Here is a 19156-nt window from a genome sequence, read left to right on the forward strand (position 1 = left end):
ATTTTATACTTCTAGGGTACTAGGATGGAAAGATGCTTAGAAATCACAGTAACACAAGAAGCTGCACTGCAATCCCAAAGGGGGGTGGTTCAAACCCACCAGATGCTTTGCTGAAGAAGGGACAGTCTCCTCCTGTACCAGGCAGATCCAATTTGATGGTACAGATGTACAAAAATAATAATAAAATAATATGAAATAGAAATCACAGTAACAGTCATAATTAAATTAGGATAGAGGAATGAGGCTAGGTGTTTCAAACGCAGGAAACAACACATAAAATTCATTATAGAGGTATTGCATGGGATGGAGAAACCAAAAGGGAAAATGAAGGTTGGTTGAAGATTAGTAATTGCAGAAACTGCCGTTACTCCTTGGCCTGGAGGAATAGAAGGAAACACAGCCATTGCTGCCCCTGTCATCGCTGCTAAACAACTGTGGCTTCCTCTCCAGCTAGAGCCACCACCGGAAGCTGGGGGGAAGTGACTTTTCTTTCTATCCCACCATCTGTCTCTTACCAGCACCTCCTGTTGGCAAGATCTAATACGAAGTCAGTTGCCAAAGGAGTCTGGGAAAGGCAGCCAGTGTAGAGAGGAGAACCTGTAGAGAGGAGAACCTAAGACAAGTGTGGACAATCACTTTGTCTAAACTATTTGGTTTTCAGTTCAGACCAAAGTCCAGGAAGGGTGAGCAGAAGGGACCAGCCTGTAATCACACAGCTAGGTCTGCAAATCTCTCACCTAATCTAGAGTAGTGTGGATCGTTGGGTTCCAGGACTAACAGTGATTTGGCAAATCATTCTTTTCTAATCAAATGTTCTAATCAAAACCACAGTCTCTGACATCCCGAAGCCCATTGCTGCAGTCACTATGTCAATCCACATAATGTCAGAGATGATGAGGATGGCACAGGATAGGACAGGGTTCAGATCTCTTGTTCATAGGGCTGCTATGAGTCTTACTCAAATCAATAGCACTTAACAAGCAACAACAACAGATTCCACCAAAACCCTCACATTTATTTTCATAGGTGAGGGGGGAGGTGTGCTGTACGGTCTGAATGATAAGGAGTGGCATGGTGGCCCTCACTCAAGCAGTCTGTGTGCTTTTTCAGATCCCAACAATGAGGTGACTTTTATATTTTTTTTAGAGAAAATATAGATAAGTACACACACAAAAAGCGTGAAATCACCTGTGAAACAAACACCAGCCATTATCCCTGTTACCCTTTTGCGGTTTATCTGCCCTGCTTTTTTCATGCACCTTTACTGTGTGGTTTGTGTTTGCTTTTACAAGCATGTGATTACCTTGTAAACACTGTTTCGTAACTGTTCTCTTCCAGCAAACACTTTAAGTCACCGTGTACATGGTCGTCCATTTCTGCAAAGAATTTATCCATCTCTTTTCATTAAACATTTAGATTGCTTACCCTTTTGAGGTTGTTTATGAACAAAACTGTAGGAACTATTCATAATATTAAAGTTTTACCATTTTTAAAAGTCATTGCCTAATTTTGCCTGAATGTGGAGTCAAGCATGTGACCTTTGCTAGCTTCTGAGTGCTCGCTCAGCCGTGGGTAACTCATCTTGGTGGAAGCTGACACGGCCTCTCCTCCTGAGGTCTTTCCCACATTTCACCGGGCTCGTTCCTCTGCCTCCCTGTCTGGTTGACTGTTGACACCAACAGCTGTTTTCATAGTTTCTTCAAGAACTTATAAATCCTTTCCTCACCCAGCTACAGCTTTTCCTCTAGGAAACTTAGGGTGCTGCCCATCACTAGGGGCTTCAGCCACTTTCTTTTCCTGCCCCCAATTCCTTCCTTCATCAAGGCTCTGGTGATCTAGTGAGAAAATGCTGTGCTGCCAATCCAAAGGCAAATGGTTTGAGTCTACCAGCTGCTCCATGAGAGAAAATGTTCAGTCTCCTCCCTTGCAATTTACAGCCTCTAAAGACCTGTTGGAAGGTCAGGCAAGAGTTGGTTCCGACTTGACAGCACAGAACAGCAATATCAGTGCTCACTAGGCTTCTAGAAGGATTTAATGTTATCCATTAGGGAGCTCTGGTGGCCTAGCGTCAAGAAACTGTGCTACAATTCCAAAGGCACACAGTTCAAATCCACCAGTTGCTCCTTGGGGGAAAATGGGCAAGATTGTCCACACACCTGCCTGTGTGAGTAACAGCCTCTGAACACCTGCTGAAGTGTCAGGTATGGGTTGGTCCTGACTCGATGGTACGCAACAACAACAACAACGTTGCCCATTAGACTTTTCCTGTGACATTAGAGGTTATACTGGCATTTGGCATTTGGGAAATCTAGCCATGTATAAAATCGGTTTCTATCAGTTGCAGGCAGCTTGATTTCAAGTCAGTTTTTGGAGTACCTTCTTGTTCTTGGGACATGTTGGGATCTGCCTATGTGCATTGTGTTTGGCAAACTGCTGATTGCTGTTCTGAGCCAGTAAACCCCAAATCAACTGGGATTCTTCATCAGACCTCCATAAGTGGAGAAACGTTGCTTAATTTTTATGAGTTTCTTTCAATGAATCTTAATCTTGAATTGTGGATGCTTAAAATACATTCTAAAATCCAGAAACATCACTGAATGCATTGTTGTTGTTGTTCTTGTGTACTGTAGAGTCAGAACTGACTCATGCTGACCATCCAGCAGGTTTTCAGAGGCAGTTAATCCCAACCTTCTCCCACAGAGCAGCTGGTGGCCTTGAACCATGTGCCTTCAGGATTGCAGTGCAGCTTCTTGCCACTAGGCCACCAGAGCTCCCTAACTGAATGCATTACTAGGCCAAAATTAAGGATACCTATAGAATAGACGTCATGGGGTTTTCGAAGACCTGATGTTTCAGAAGTGTATAGTCAATCCTTCTTCCCAGTCTGTCTTGATTTAGGAGATCAGCTTTATTACAGTATCTGACAGACAAGTGGTTCACCCAAAAGAACAGATGATAGAGAAGCAAACATATATGTATCTAAGCTGTTAAGAGCATCAGCACACAGAGACACTTTGACATGCAAAGACACTTGCCCAGCACAAAACCTGAAAGGTAAATCTGTTGTTGGTCTCATCCCTTCTTTGGCAAGGATTTTGAAACTCTCTCACATACTTTGGGTTTGTGAGGAGGGGCCAGTCCTTGGAGGAGGACATGCTTGGACAAGTGGAGGGTCAGTGTAGGAGAAGATGACCCTGGACTGACACAGTGGCCGCAAAAGTGAAGTGGGGTCAGGTATCAGAGACAGTGAGATGGGCTCAGGAGAGGGCAAGGTTCGGAACACTGTTCGTAGGGTTGCCATGAGTAGTAGTTGACTTGATGACACCAGAATCACAACAACAACAGCGTAGGAGAGTTCAGGGAGCTCCGCTCAGTGGGAGGAATTACTCTGTCAACCCAAATGTACACGATTTGAATCCTCCAGCTGTTCTAAGCGAGAAAGATGGGACATATACTCTTGTGTGATTTACTGTCTCGGAAAAGCTACTGGAGGGTCAGCAATGAGTCAGTTCAGACTCAGTGGTATAGGATGACAACAATAAAAGGGTTAAAGAAGAAAATTGCCCTGAAAGCAGATGGTTAAATCAGGGCTTGTTTCCATTCATTGGGAAACCCCTTTAATCAAGTAAAGAAATCAGATAGTTGGAAACATTGGAGATAACAACCACCATATCTGCTTGTCTACTAGGAACTGTCTTGAGTATCTAGCAAGTACCAGGCACCACTGTGTACTTATTATACTATGTTTCTGGTATTTACAATCTTATAAGGTTGTTGTTGGTGGTGGTATGTATAATCAAGTTGGAACCGACCCATAGCTGACCCTCCAGTGGGTTTTCAGAGACCGTTTTTATCACATGAGAGGAGATTGCCCATCATTCTCCTACAGAGCAGCTGGTGGATTTGAACCGTATGCCTTTGGGATGGCAGTGAAGCTGCTTACTAGGTTACCAGAACTCCCTATATTAGGTAAATATTCTTAATGTACAGAGAAAGAATCTACAAGTTAAGGGTAAAATTATTTTATGGAATTACAGACTGAAGAGATTGGGACTTTGGACTTTTAAAATCTTTTTGCACCCTTCTCTATGACCAAATGGATATTTTATATCCATAATGGTGGAACAGCAGCTGGTAGAAGATTCTTGGAGTTAATGGCTAAGGAATCCGGCAAAACAATGTATTAGTTAAGGTAACACTGCCTCCCTCCTAAAGCAGTTAAATCCCAAGTCTCAGTGACTCAAGATGATGGCAGTTCATCCTCTCCTGGGTAGAATCCTCTGAGGTGGAACTCTATGTCACACAGCCATTCATAGAGCCAGGCTGATGGGAGTTATTTTCTACATCACAGTTCCCCCTGGGCAAACGCATCAGGCTGAAGGAGGAGTGGAGATGGATGGTGGGCACTGGAGGTTTATGGGTGAGGCCTTGAATTGTTATGCTTCTGTCTACATTCCATAGTCGCATGGCCACACCTAACTCTATTAGTCTGTCTTTATGCCCAGAAGGAAAGGCAACTGAGTTTTTTGAACAATTGGTCTCTGCTTCCTATGCTCATCCGTCTGTTGGGAGGGAACAGTAATTGTATTGTACAATCTGTCTTTAAGACTCAGGATAGGTATGTCTGTATTTCTCTGCCTTGGCACAGACTTATCATGACACAATAAGAAGTGTCCAAACAAAGAGACTTGGAAGAAGGCTCTGATAATCTACATCTGAAAACGAGTGAGCCAGAGGAAATCCTAGGGCTCTGTCTCAACAGCCTGACCTCATTGTGCATGAGGTCACCACGTGTTCAGCCCCTGCCGCCACAGCAGCTAAGAGCAGCAGCATTTTTAAGCTGAGGAAAACAATAGCATTTTTAAGCTGAGTTCTTCTCTGGGCTCCTTCTCCACTTCCATTTCTCTCCCCTCACTGGTCCTCCTGAGCTGACGTCATGTACTCTGTCCCCAGGGGGCCCTGGCCCAGCCGCAGCCCTGGTGGAAGATCCAGCTGTTTGTGTGGGAGCCAGTGCTGTTCGGGACCTGGGATGGTGTGTTCACATCCTGTATGATCAACATTTTCGGGGTTGTCCTTTTCCTGAGGACTGGCTGGCTGGTGGTGAGTGGTGTGCTGGTGGCCAGAGCCTGTGGTGGGACGGGATGGGGTGGGAGGTCTTCACTCTGGGCCTTCCACAGTACAGACATCAGATGTTCCAGAAACATGAAGCAAGAAACGCACCAAGGAGCTAGCATTGCTTTCCATGAATCTTGAGAGCTGGGGCTCAGGTGGGGGTTCAGATGGAAGCCTCACCATGGGTATAACTAGAGATATGAACACACCATGGTGGAGCAAGGTGATCACACTGGTGGGAGCTGGCCGCTGATGGTGGCCCTCTCCAGCTCTCCTTGTATGATTTATCCAGTGTCCGTGCAATGGCTACAGCTCCTCTCTCACCTTGGCACCTTCCTCTGGTCCACCTGACCTCATGTGCGAGGCTGTGTGTGTCAGAGTCCTAGATGGCCTACTTCTCGGGGACAGATTTCCTGAGGCAGACTCTCCCACAGGAGCCCATTTCCTCTTCCACAGCAAAGGGACTTTTCTTTAAGTTTTCTAAGAAAACAACCTAGAACCTTCCCAGCATTGTACGTCCCTCACAAGAGTTCTCAGCCCTTCACATGCTGTTGCTTCCCTGGATTTCAGTAAATGAACCTGGCCTCTCTATAGCTTCCTCTCCATCTGAATCCAAGGGTGGCCCCTGCGTCTGGAAGTGATGGCAGAGGAAACCCAGGTCAGTATTGGCCTGGGCTCCCGGCGCTGCTCCATGCAGGGCCGAATTTGGGGAAGGCAAGGGAGATTTCTCCCAGTACATCATTGATGGTCCCTGTTAAGCCCTTACGGTGTGATTTTTTTATGGGCCTGTCTGTGCAGAAGGGTCACTTGGATCCCTGAAGTAAAGGCACAGATTGCATTAGCTGCCTAATGTGTAACAAAACTGTTGAGTTGGTTCCAAATCATGGCAGCCCTCTGTCAGGTTTCCCATCGCAATGGGAGGAGACAGCCCATCTTTCTCCCAAGGAACTGCTAGGGGACTTAAACTAACAGAGCCAAAGTCTCCTTTGCCTTAGAAGTACAATTCTCTATAGGCTATACCATCAGAGCTTCCAGCTGTATAAACTACCCAGAAGAAGGTGGACTAACACAGTGACTAACTCTGTCAATGGGCTCAAGTGTATCAGAGATGAGGGTGGCATAGGATGGAGCCAAGTCCAGATCTGTTATTCATGAGTTGTGGCACCTAGCAACAACAAGAACACCATTTAGGAGCTTGAAGCAGCTAAAATGCATAATCTTATCATTTCTGTGGTTCACCTTAGGTTGGTGCCTCTGGATTAAGCCCTGAAGGCCGAGGGAGGAGGGGTGAACTATTTCTAGGATCACTTACATGGTGGTTGAAAGGCTTTGGTCCTGTATCACATGAGCCTCCACTTGGCTTCCCCTGGGGAGGACAATGTAAGAGAAAGTGGGAGAGAAGGCAGCCACGGTCTTTTTAAAGCTCTAGTCCCAGAAGAGGTAGCCTGTAACTTTTGCAGTCCTGTATTCATTAGGGGTGGGTCAGTGGGTCCAGCCCATGCTCAGGAGGAAGCCATTATACAAGGGCAAGGATGCCAGGAGAGAGAGGGGTCATCAGGGGTTATCAACCACACAAACACACCCTTTCCCTGCCACAAGGATCTCTCTCCCAGCCTTGACACGCATTCTTATCTAGAAGTTGATTTGATCTTGAAACAAAGGCACATGTGAAATTCTAAAAATAAAGCAGAGCATCAAGGGGGTTGCCTAAAAATAAGCAGAGATCATGCCAATTTTTTTTTTTGCTCCTCCCACCCTTCCACCATTTTTTTTAAATAGAAGATAGTAACGCTAAAGAACTATGTGGCAGTATGCTTAATAATTTAGAATATGTCAAAGTGACAGTTTGGTAGGAAAGCGTAAAGATATTATGGGTACAGGATATTTTATTATCTATCACATGCAGACAGTTGAAAAGCATGAACAAAGGGTGGAAAATGGTAAGGCTATAATTCCATTAAAAATTTTAAATCAGTAAGTTAAGTAACCTCAGTGCTCTCATGCTGCCGTTGCTAATAGGTAGCTGACTGGCGTCTCATCACGGAAGGCTGAGGAGATGGAGAAGTGAGGCAGGCGCGTGAGAACTCTGCTTGGCTCCTCTCAGTTCTTTCCTGATCTCAACACTCACACTGCAGCAGTGCCCACATGCAGGGGGGAACACAGGGTGGTCAGTTATCCAGAGGGACTGTGGCTCGTGGATCCTCTGTATTCTAACTCCCGGCCTGCTCCTTGCTGCAGGGAAACACGGGTGTGGTCATGGGCATGGTCCTGGTGTCCTTCGTCATCCTCGTGGCCCTCATCACCGTGCTGTCCGGCATCGGGGTCGGGGAGCATTGCAGTGTGGGCAGCGGCGGCGTCTACTCCATGATCGCCTCCGTCCTCGGCGGCCAGACCGGAGGCACGATAGGACTGCTCTATGTGTTTGGACAGGTGAGCCAGAAATGGAATGCTGCGTCCAGAGGCCGTGTGATATCACACGTGTGATAGTCTTCACTCTCCTTGCTAATTGACAGCATTTTCTCATATACATTATCATTTGACCCAGTGGGAAGTGAAGGTGGGACAACTAACCCCATTTTACAGATGAGCTCAGAGTCAAGGCCCTGGTCCACCTCCACCATCTAGTTCCTGATGTGACCATGCCTAAATCTATCCTTGCTGCCTTCCCCAGGGAGGGGCGTACACAGCAATGGCTCCAGCTGGTTGCCTGGGGCAGCTCCGCCCTGGAAAAGGAAGGAGACTTTTATTTGGGGGGATTTCCTAGAAGCAGACAGACACTTCTCAAGTGAGTGAGTGAGCTTGGGCTCATTGATGGCGTGGATGGTCTACAGGGAGGCTGAAAGCCCCTGCGTGGGAAGGAGAATACTGATGAAAGGGCAGCTCCCTCAGGATGGCTGAAGACTCGCAGAACCCCAGCGACTTTGGGGAGAAATACTGAGGCTTATTTAGCTGAAAACACAGGAATGGTGACTTAATGCTGAGGAAACAAAAGTGCAGACATTAAGAAGTAGCTAAATATTAAAATAAAATTACAAACAAAAACAAAAAAAGAAGTAGCTCTTTGTAAGCATTTCTTGGATTTAAAAAGGCTTTTATGAGCGTGCAGAGGGTGGTGGGTGGTTGAGAAAACAGTTGAAGGATAAGAATCTGTCTAAAAGCACGAGTGTCTCGTCAGAGAATGCACGGGGTTTGAGTCTTTTCTTTTTAAGCAGCAGGGACTGGGCATTTCAGCATAAATACATCAGACGCTCCAGTGGCACAAAGCTCAGCGGTGTGTATGCATGTGGGACAAACCCATGGAAGGCAGGCAGATGGATTGCCACAGCAGCTTAGAAAGCGCTGGGCTTTCCTGGGGAAGGAGTTTTAATCATTGCAGTTTGAGAGGTGCGTAGTAGATGGTCAGTTTACCTTATTGCCTTGGGGGTTGACATCAAAATATTTCACTTCTCTGCTAACTTAATGGCCCCACAGGCTTCAAGATGGTAAATCAAAGTCCTCAATTTCTCCACCCTGTGGGTGGTCAACTGCCAGCCTCTTGAAGCTGATAGAAGCCTCACATAGGGATCCAGTGTTAAAGAGGTAGGAAGAGCCTGGAGAGAGACAGCAAGTGGTGACTCTCCCGCATGTGCGTAGATCTAGAAGGAAAGGGGTTCACAAATAAAATGCTTAATAAACACTGGTGACAATGACATCATCATTCCTGTGCGCTGGGCCTCCTTTCCTTTGGGGCTTCAGTTTGAGAGCCCAGGGTTCCTTGAGGTCAGCGTCTTTGGTCTATCTTTGCTTTGTCTGATGCTCAGCTGAGCTGGGGGTCCTTGATCAGATGTGGTTGCTGTGTTTGTCTGTTGCTGAATTCTGTTAATATTTTCCTGAGGGTCTTTGTATCTGTAGTCATAAGGGATATTGGAAGATTAATTTTTTATGTCTTTGTGAAATATTAGTAGTATCAGGTTAATCTGGCCTCATAGGATAAATTAGGACATTAAGGGAACTCTGGTGGCCTAGCGGTAAGAAGCTGCGCTGAAATCCTGAATTTATGCGGTTCGAATCCACAAGCTGCTCCATTAGAGAAGGATGGGCAGTCTCCTCCTGTGTGATTTACTGCCTCTGAAAACCCGCTGGTGGGTCAGCTCCAACTTGAAGGTACACAACAACAACACTTGCTTTATATTTTTTTTTAAGTTTTTCTTAAGAATTGGTTTTACTTTTTCTTTAAGTATTTAGTAGAATTTACCGATAAAGCTGTCTGGACTTGGGCTTCCCTTTTGGAAATTTTTTATTACTAATTCATTCTCTCTGTTTGTTAAAGATTGCTTCAGATTTCATTAGGATTCTCGAGTTAGTTTTGGTAGTTTGTATCTTTCTAGGAATTTGCCCAATTCATCTGGGAGATGCGATTTAGTGGCCTACATAGTTCACAATAGTCCCTTAGAGCCCCTCTAAGTTAGTGAGATTGCTGGCATCTCCCCCATTTTTATTTGTGATTTTAGTAATTTGCATGTCCTCTCTTTTTCTTGGTAGTTCTGATTCAAAGTGTATCAATTTGATTCTTTTTCCCTTCTATTCTGTATTTCTTCTTCCTATTTTTTAAAATTTTTATTTTATTATTTTTTTGTGCATTGTACCGTCAAATCAGATCTGACTAGTACAGGAAGAGATTGTCCCTCCTTCTCCAGCAAAGCATCTGGTGGATTCGAACCAGGCACATCTGGGATCGCAGTGCAGCTTCTTGCCACTAGGCCACCAGAGCTCCCTTCTATTCTGTATTTCATACCTAATCTGTATTATTCTTAATGTAGAAAGTTAGGCTCTCAAGATTAGATCTTCTTTCTTGCAGGGAGTAGTTAAGTTTTCCTATTCCTGGATCTTGCTGGTCTCCAGCTAACCCTTCATTCTACAGCATGCATGCACAACTTAATTTTTGTTTTGTGCATATGTGTGTGTATAAACTTGTCCAGTTCTCAGATGCATAGCAAATTATTGAAAAGATCTTGCTCTGAATCAGGTACACCTTAGTCCTCAAACTGACATCATTGCTCTTCAGTCATATGAAGATGTCCTTGACTGCAGACTTTTCCAGTGCAAGTCCTGACTGCTGGTACCAAGTGTGTTGATTGTAGATCCAAGTAAGATGGAGTCATTGGCAGTTTCAGTCTTTTCTCTATCTATTATGATGTTTGGAAACAGGAGTAGCATCCACTTCCTAGATAACATGCCTCCGGAAACTTTATGAACTTTGATAAATGTTGATAGTTGTAGAGGGGCTTCAGGCCTTTTGTGCATAGGGTTGCTATGAGTCGTGCTCGACTTGAAGGCAATCAGCAGCAACAACAACAACATCATGATGTTGCCTATTGGTCCAGTGGTAAGAACTTTTGTTTTTTTAGATGTTGGATGGAACCTATATTGAAGGCTGTAGTCTTGGATCTTCTGTAGTAAGTCCTTCTAGTCCTCCCTACTTTCAGCAAGCAAGGTTGTGCCATCTGCATAATGCAGATTGTTGATGAGTCTTCCTCCATATCTAAATGTCACATTCTTCTTCATAGAGTCCAGCTTGACAAATTATTTTATAGAAAAGGCTGTGGCAACAGGGATGTCATTGTGAAGGAGAACTCAGAGACTTGTGGGAGGTAGAATGTCTAATTTTATTTCATTTTTAAAAATAATAATTATGCTTTCAGTAAAGGATATATGTTGTTGTTGTTGTTGTTGTTAAGTGTCATTGTGTTGTAGATGACTCATAGCGACCCTATGAACTAAAGACCTGAACACTTGTATAATTTTCATCCTTTCTCCATGTTCATACAGTTTCCGGAGGCAAGGCATTTCAGAAGTGGATGCCACTCCTGCTTCCAAAAGGATATGTAGACAATTATATTGTCATTCAACAATTTTTATGCAGATTTTTCAATGCTGTTGGTTACATTCTTTATAGTGCATCAACAATATAATTATTTTCATTCTGTTTGTTCCATTTTAAGTAATCTAGTTTTCCTGCCCCTTTACTTTCTAATTTTTGCTTTAAAACAATTGTTTTAGTATCATAGCAATAAATGATTTCTTAAAGGATGATACTACTCCAGGGAAATGGGCCTTATTTTGCAAGTTAACTTGTTACTTAGCTAAAAAGTGACCTCAGGTTGTTTGGGTTCATGGTTTGAAGAGTATTTCAAAGCAACAGTCTTGGAAAGCCTATTTTCTCAACTGATCTTGATAAGTCTGGATATTAATTGTCTTCTGTGTTATTCTCTTATTCTGTCAGAATCTCTCAATTTTTGTCCTGATTAGAAATACCCATAATGGTAACTGGGCACCATCTAGTCCTTCTGGTCTCAAGATAGTTGTTGTTGTGTATTATTGAGTAGCAACCAACCCATAGCTGACCCTCCAGTGGGTTTTCAGACAGTTAATCGCACAGGAGGAGATTTCTCATACTTTTCCCCAGGAGCAGCTGGTAGATTCAAACCATATGCCTTTGGGATTGCAGTACAGTTTTTTACCACTAGGCTATCAGAACAAGATTGAGGCTGTAGTTCATCTAGACTTCTCTGTGGCTAATTTCTTTGAGTCTCCAATTTTCTCTCTCCTTTACTGTGGACAAATAGGAAATCGCAGTTGTAATTTCAGATGGGTATCTGCAAATTTTTAAGACCTCAGACACAACTCACCAAACTGAGATACACAATGTAAATTTTACCAACTATATTCTGGCAGCTGTCTGAATTGTCTCATGAAACTATGGTCCCAACTCAGCCTTCAATCCAGAAAACTAATCCTGTGAGGTTTTGGTTATATCTGAGAAGTGCCAGAGTGCTCCTTGGAGGCAAAGATGATAAAGCTTCTTCATCTCACATACTTTGGGCATGTTGTTAGGAAAGGCTATTTGTTGGAGAAGGTCATCATGCTTGGAAAGGTGGAGGGTCAGTGTAAGAGAGAAAGATTCTCAACCAGATGGATTGGCACAGTGACTACAGCAATGGGCTCAAGTGAGGGTGGCACAGAGTAGAACTGGGTTCAGATCTATTCTGTGGCTCACTATGGGTCATACATGACAGCACCTAATAACAATAACAACATGTAACTATATTCCCATGTACTTTACATGACATGGAGTCACTGTATAAAAAAAGAATTGATTGATGGGGAAAATTTCAGGAAGTAGAGTAACATAAAGACCTCATGGTGATAAAGGAAGAAATTTAAACTACATTGAAGGCATTGGCAAAAAATAGGGCCCCAGGAATCCGTGGGATACCAATTGACATGTTCCATCTAACATATGCAGTCCTGAATGTCCTTCCCTGTCTGTGCCAGGAAATTTGGAAGATAACTACCTGCCTAACTTTTTGGAAGAGATACATATTTATTCCCATTCCCAAGAAAGGTGATCCAACAGAATGTGGAAACTATCAAATGGTACTATTAATATCACACACAAGCAAATTATTGCTGAAAAGAATAAAAACAACTGGCTAGAATAATGCATTGACATTGAACTGCCAGAAGTTCAGGCCATGGCACCTGGGGTATCTTTGCTGATGTCAGATGGATCCTGGCTGAAAGCAGAGAACATCAGAAGAATGTCTGTTTGTGTTTTATTGACAATGCAAAGGCTTTTGGCTGTGCATACAATAGCAAAGTGTGGCTAAAATTCAGAAGAAGGTAAATTCTGGAACATTTAATTGTTGTTGTTTTTATGTGCCATCGAGTCACTTGCGACTCATAGTGACCAGATGTACAATAGCTCTGAACTCTGTCCTATCCTGAGCCGATCTCACTGACTCCAGTACATCTAACCCCATTGCCCAAGTTACTGTATCAATCCATCTCATTTGGGATTTTCTTCTCCTGAGTTGTGCTGTTATGCTTAGACAAAACCTATGCCTAGAAGCTGTTGTCCCAAAAGAGCAAGAGAGCATTGCATGGTTTAAAATCAGGAAAAGTGTGTATCCTTTCTCTATCTATAGCTATTCAATCTGTATCCTGAGCAAACAATTAAATAAGCTGGACTCTATGAATAAGAGTGTGGGATCAGGATTTGAAAAAGACTCATCAACAACCTGCATTATGCAGATAACCTAACCTCTCTTGCAGAAAGGAGGAGGACTTAAGGTCCCTGTTACAGAGAAATCAAGGAATGCAGCTTTCAGTATGGATTACATTTCAACATCAAGAAAACAGAAATTCTCACCACTGGACCAATAGGCAACATTGTGGAAGATGGAGGAAAGACTGAATTTGTCAATGATTTGATCTATCTTGGATCCACTCACATTCAGTAGGAGATCAGGATATGTATAGCACTGGGAAAGTCTGATGTCAGGGACCTTCCTAAAGTCCTGAAGAGCAATGATGTCAGTTTAAAGCTTAAGGCACACCTGATTCAAGCCATAGTCTTTCTAATTATCTGCTATGCATCTGATGGCTTTGAGTTGTGATGTTGGATAAGAGTGCTAAACATCCCATCAACTGCCAAAAGAACAAATAGATATGTCTTGGAGAAGGTACACCCAGACTGCTCCTTGGAGAAAAAATTGGTGAGGCTTTGTCTCACATACTTTGGGCATGTTAGGAAAGGCTATTCCTTGGAGATGAACATTATGCTTGGAAGGGTGGAGGGTCAGTAAAAAGAGAGGAAAATCTACAACACAATGGGTTGGTATAGTCTGTTGCAGTGTGTACAAGTGTGTCAGGGATGATATGATGGTGAGGATAGGACAGGGTTCAGATCAGTAGTTCAGATGTCACGATGAGTCATATGCAATTCAACAGCACTTAACAACAACATACATATACACCCATCAGTTAGTCCATGAGAGAAAAATGTGGCAGTCTGCTTACACATTGCTTGCGGCTGTTTCTTCTCATATTTTAATGACTTCCCATCTGGACTCTACCTCTAATACCCTAAGTACCCACATTCCTCTTTTGTTCATAGGGTTTTTGAAGGCCCATTATTTCAGAAGTGGATGGCCAATCCTTTTCCTAGTCTGTCTTACTCTAAGAGTTCCATTGCATCCTGACCACCCTGGATGACACTTCTCACACTTGAAATACTGGTGGCACAGCTTCCAGTATCACAGCAACCCACAGGCTCCAACAGTACAGCAGACTGACCGACAAGTGCTGTACTAATAGGCGCAAACAGTAAAGAAACAAGCCTGAACACACCTAAGATGTTTACACACAACATGTAAATAATTCCCCACTATAACAAACTGACAGATGTTGTACCTCTAACAGCAATCTGTAAAGACAATCAGGCATACAAATACGGCACAGGACATCCTTTTCTGGCCCCAGTGAAGGCCCGTGATGACACAGCAGGATGGAGTCCTGGATGAGGGTATTGACATAGGCACAAGTGTGTTAGAGTTGATGAGGATGGCACAGGATAACACAAGGTTTAGATCTGTTGTTCATAGTGTCACTATGAGCCGTATTCGACTCAATGGCACCTAACAACATTAATAATAACTTACATAAAGGTTTACATCTTTGGAAACCCTATGTGGAACTTCTACTCTATTCTATAGGGTTTCTGTGAGAGAGAATCAACTCGATGGCAAGTTGATAAAAGCACAGGAGTGGCATCCACTTCCTAAACAACATGCCTCTGGAAACTCTATGAACTTTGATAAATGTCGATAGCTGCAGAGGGGCTTCAGCCTTTTTGTTCATCGGGTCACTATGAGTCGTACTTGACTTGAAGGCAATCATCAACAACATACATATTTAGACACCTATATGCATCTCTCTCTCATGGTTGTTGCGTTAAATCTGACTCAACTGACCCTCCAACAGGTTCCCAAGACTGTAAGTCCTCCAAGGATTGGGTAGTGGATTCAAACCACTGGAGAAGCTGAGCTTTTGGGCCAGTAGTGCAGCTCTCAATTGACTCTGCCAACAGAGCTCCCGCCCTATGTGTATACATACATACAGGTATACCCACATGTGTATTTCTTGACTGCAGTTAATATTGTTGAAAAATTCCTTATGTCATAGCATTTTCCATAGAGTTCTCCCCCCATGTCAATTGTATCTTAGTGATATCATTTACTTTGGTTGGTTACCCTTTATTCTTGTCATCCACATTCAATGTTATCTTTCTTTTCATCAAAACTAGCAAGTGTATTCTATCTGGAGAATGAGTCCCCCGAGGTGCTTGCTTGTTTTTTGAGAAAGGAGACAATGCCACACTTTATTGTGGGGCTTGTGTTTCTCCCTTAATAGTCTCAGAGGTATCGGTCTATGTCCGTGGTTTAAGCTCCAGCTGTTTATGTATTTAAAATTATATAACATTAATCTCCAATAATTTATAATAATAAATTATATAGAATAATTTATAATAATAATTTTCTGTCAATTCTTTTATAATTATTCTACAGTTCTTGGGTATTCTGTTCTATTTTCTTTTCTTAGATTTTTGTTTTCTTTTTGCTTTCCACTTTGGGAAGTTTCTATCTCTATTACCTTCAAACTCGTTACTTATCTCCTTGCCATGTCCAGTCTACTGATCAAAAGCCCTCTTCATCCGTCACAGTGCCTTTCCTTTCTAGCATTTCTTATTGATTCTTTGAATATCTGTCTAACTACTTACATTATCCATTTCTGCTTCTATTTGCTTTTTAAAACAATCCATCTGTTCTTGCGTATTGTCCACTTTTTCTATTATGGTCCTGTCATATCAATAATATGTTCTATACTGTTCCGTGCTGTTGAGTTAGCTCTGACTCATATCAACCCTCTGTACACTGGAGTGAAGCTGTGCCGGCCCTGTGCCATCCTCACAATTGCTGCTATGTCTGAGATCATTATTGCAGCCACTCTCTCAGTCCATCTTACTGTGTGCCTTCCTCTGTGTTGTTGGTTTTGGTTTTGTTTTTTCCTAACCTTCTACTTTAATAAGCATGATATCTTTCTCCAGAACTCATGATAGCATGCTCAGTATATATGATTTGTAGTCTTGTCATCCTTGCCTCTAATAAGCCTCTTGATTACATTTCTTCCAAGACAGATTTGTTTGTTCTTCTACCAATTCATGGTCTATTCCATATTTTCCACCAGCACAACAATTTCAAGACTTTTACTTCAGTCTTCCATAGTCATTGTTTACCTTCCACAAGCATATGACACAATTAAAATACCATGGTTTATTCAGGTGCACCTTAGTCCTCAAGGTTATATTCTTGCTCTATAACAGTTTAAAGAGGTTCTTGGCAGAGAGCTGCCAAAGGCAGTACTTGATCTGATTTCTTGACTGCTGTTTCTATGAATATTGATTGTGGATCCAAAGAAAATGAAATGTTTGATAACTTCAGTCTTTTTTCATTTATCATGATCTTGTGTATTTGCTTGGTAGTGAGGATTTTTGCCTTTTTAATGTTGAAATGTAAACCATACTGAAAGCGTACTTAGTCTTTGTGTTTCATCAGTCAGTGCTTCTTTGTTTTCAACAAGGTTGTGTCACCTGCATGTCACAGATTGTTAATGAGTCTTCCTCCCATCCTGATGTCACTTTCTTCTTGATAAGTCCAACATCTTGAATTATTTTCTGAGCATCCAAATTGAATAAGTATGGTGAAATGACACAGCCCTGACACACACCCTTCCAGATTTTAAACCATGTGGAATTCCCTTGTTCTGTTTGAACAGTAGCTTGGTCTCTGTACAGGTTCCACATAAGCAACTACATTGAGTTTTAGTAATTAACATTCTTCACAATTGTTAATCTGTGCTGTTGAGTCAAGTATAAAACACAGCAACCTGATGAACAATAGCACTGAACCCTGCCCTACCCTGAGCCAGTCTCACTGTTTCTGACATACCACATTGCCACAGTCATCTTGTCCAGGGTCTTCCTCTTCTGCTGAGCCTACACCCTTCCAAGCATAATGGAGACCAAGCCCTGGTCCCTTCTGGCAACATAACCAAAGTATGTGGGATGGAGTTTCAAAATCTTTACCTTCATGTAGGAACCTGGTTTCACCCTCTCCAGGACAGACCTATTTGTTTCCCTTGGCAGACCTAGGTATGTTCAATACTCTTCTCCAGCACCACAACACAAAGGCATCAATTTTTCTTCTGTCATCGTATGTCTAGTTCTCAGATGTATAGCAAGCAATTGAGAATACCATGGCTTACATCTTAGTTTCTAAACTGACATTGTTGCTCGTCAGTGTTCTAGAGAGGTCTCTATCAGTAGACTTTCCTGAAGCAACTTGTCTTTTGATTTCTTGACTGCTTGTGACAGGAGTGTTACTTGTGGACCCAAGCAAGATGAAATTGTTAAAAACCTCAATCTTTTCTCCATTTTTCATTGTGTTGCCAATTGTTGATGTGATGAGTTACATTTATTGTTTTTCTTATGTTGAACCATCCTTATATACCTGTTATGAATCCCACTTGGTCATGATGAATTATTTTTTGGATTCTATAGGTCAGGATTTTATTGAGGATGAGAGATATTGGCCCACAGTTTTCTATTTTGGTGGTTTCTTTACCTGACTTTAGTATCAGGGATATGTTTGCTTCGTAGAATGAGTCTAGGAGTATCTTTTTTTGTTTTCTGAAATACTTTATGTTGAATTGGTGACAGCTGTTCTCTGAATGTTTGCTAAAATTCACTAGTAAAATCATCTAGTCCAGGGAATTTTTTTTTGGTCGGAATTTGTTTTATGACCTGTTCAGTTTCTTATGTAATGGATCTGTTTAGGTGTTCTACTTCAGTTTGTGTCAGTGTGGGTAGATTGTGTGTTTCTAAGTACTTGTCCATTTCCTCTAGGTTTTCATATTTGAGTATAGTTTTTCATAATACAGTATTGTTAGCCTTTTTATTTCAGTTGATTCTGTTGTGACATCACCCCTTTCATCTTTTATTTTAAATATCTGTGCCTTTTCTTTTTTCCCTTTTGTTAGCTTTGCTAATAGTTTGTCAATTTTATTGACCTTTTTGAAGTACCACCTCCTGGTCTCATTGATAGTTTCAATTATTTTTCTGTTTTCTACTGTAATTATTTCTGACATAATTTTTTAATTATGCTCATTTATTTACAAAATTTGAATACATTGTTTTCCATACCAGAGTCTTCCAGTTTTACTCACCCCCCCCATCAAATTGTACAACCCCATGATTAATTCCCCCATCCTCATCCCTCTGCTTCCACCCCACCCCCAACCCCCAATCCTCATACTCATTCTACAGTAATAGTTTCATACAAGATTTGCCCTTGTGGGACTGAGTTCACTCAACATAAGGCTAGGTAATAATTTACACAATCATTGCTCCTATGTGCTGCATAGTATTCCACTCTGTGAATGTACCATAATTTCTCAATCCATTTAATTGTGGTTGGTCATCTGGGCTGTTTTCATGTTCTTGTGATGGTGAATAATGCTGCTATCTATGAACATTGGTGTACAGGTCTCCGTTTGAGCCTCAGTTCTCATTTTCTCAAGTTATATTTCAAGCAGTGGAATAGTTAGAATATATGGAATTTCTATGTTCATCTTTTTGAGGAAATGCCAAACTGACTTCCAGAATGGTTGTACCATTTTACAATCCCATCAACAAAGTATAAGAGTTCCTCTTGGGAAAATCTGCTGTCATGGACCTCTCCAGAGTGCTGAAAAGCAACAATGGCAGCCTAGAGACAAAGGTGTGCTTAATCCAGGTCATGGTCATCTCGATTACTTGTCATGCTTCAGAGAGCTGGACAATAACTAATGATGACAGAAGAATAGATGCCTTCGAGTTGTGGTGCTGGAGAAGAGTCTTGAACATACCATGGACTGCCAAGAAAACAAATAGGTCTGTCTTGGAGAGGGTGAAACTAAGTTTCTCTTTGGAGGTTAGGATTTTGAAGCTCTGGCTCCCATACTTTGGGCACATGGTCAGGAGAGACTGGTCCTTGGGGAAGGACATCATGCTTAGAAGGGTGGAGGGACAGCACAGGAGAGGAAGACACCAGATGAGAAGAATTGAGACAGTACCTTGGACAATAGGGGTTGGTGTGTCAGAATTAGTAAGACTGGCTCAGGATAG

General features: G+C 42.3%; 1 protein-coding gene across 1 annotated transcript in view; it reads left to right on the top strand.

Annotated features, from left to right (window-relative positions):
* The window catches only part of SLC12A8 (solute carrier family 12, member 8), a 238333-nt gene that overhangs the window by 36456 nt on the left and 182721 nt on the right, over positions 1-19156 (top strand). The window contains exons 3-4 of the mRNA XM_006884300.1: positions 4954-5100; positions 7351-7542. Of these exons, the coding sequence (XP_006884362.1) occupies positions 4954-5100; positions 7351-7542 (339 nt within the window). The remainder of the gene's footprint in view (positions 1-4953; positions 5101-7350; positions 7543-19156) is intronic.

This window comes from Elephantulus edwardii, unplaced genomic scaffold (genome assembly GCF_000299155.1).
Source record: "Elephantulus edwardii isolate Elephantulus edwardi_28Jun2011 unplaced genomic scaffold, EleEdw1.0 scaffold00032, whole genome shotgun sequence".
NCBI classification, from domain to species: Eukaryota; Metazoa; Chordata; class Mammalia; order Macroscelidea; family Macroscelididae; genus Elephantulus; species Elephantulus edwardii.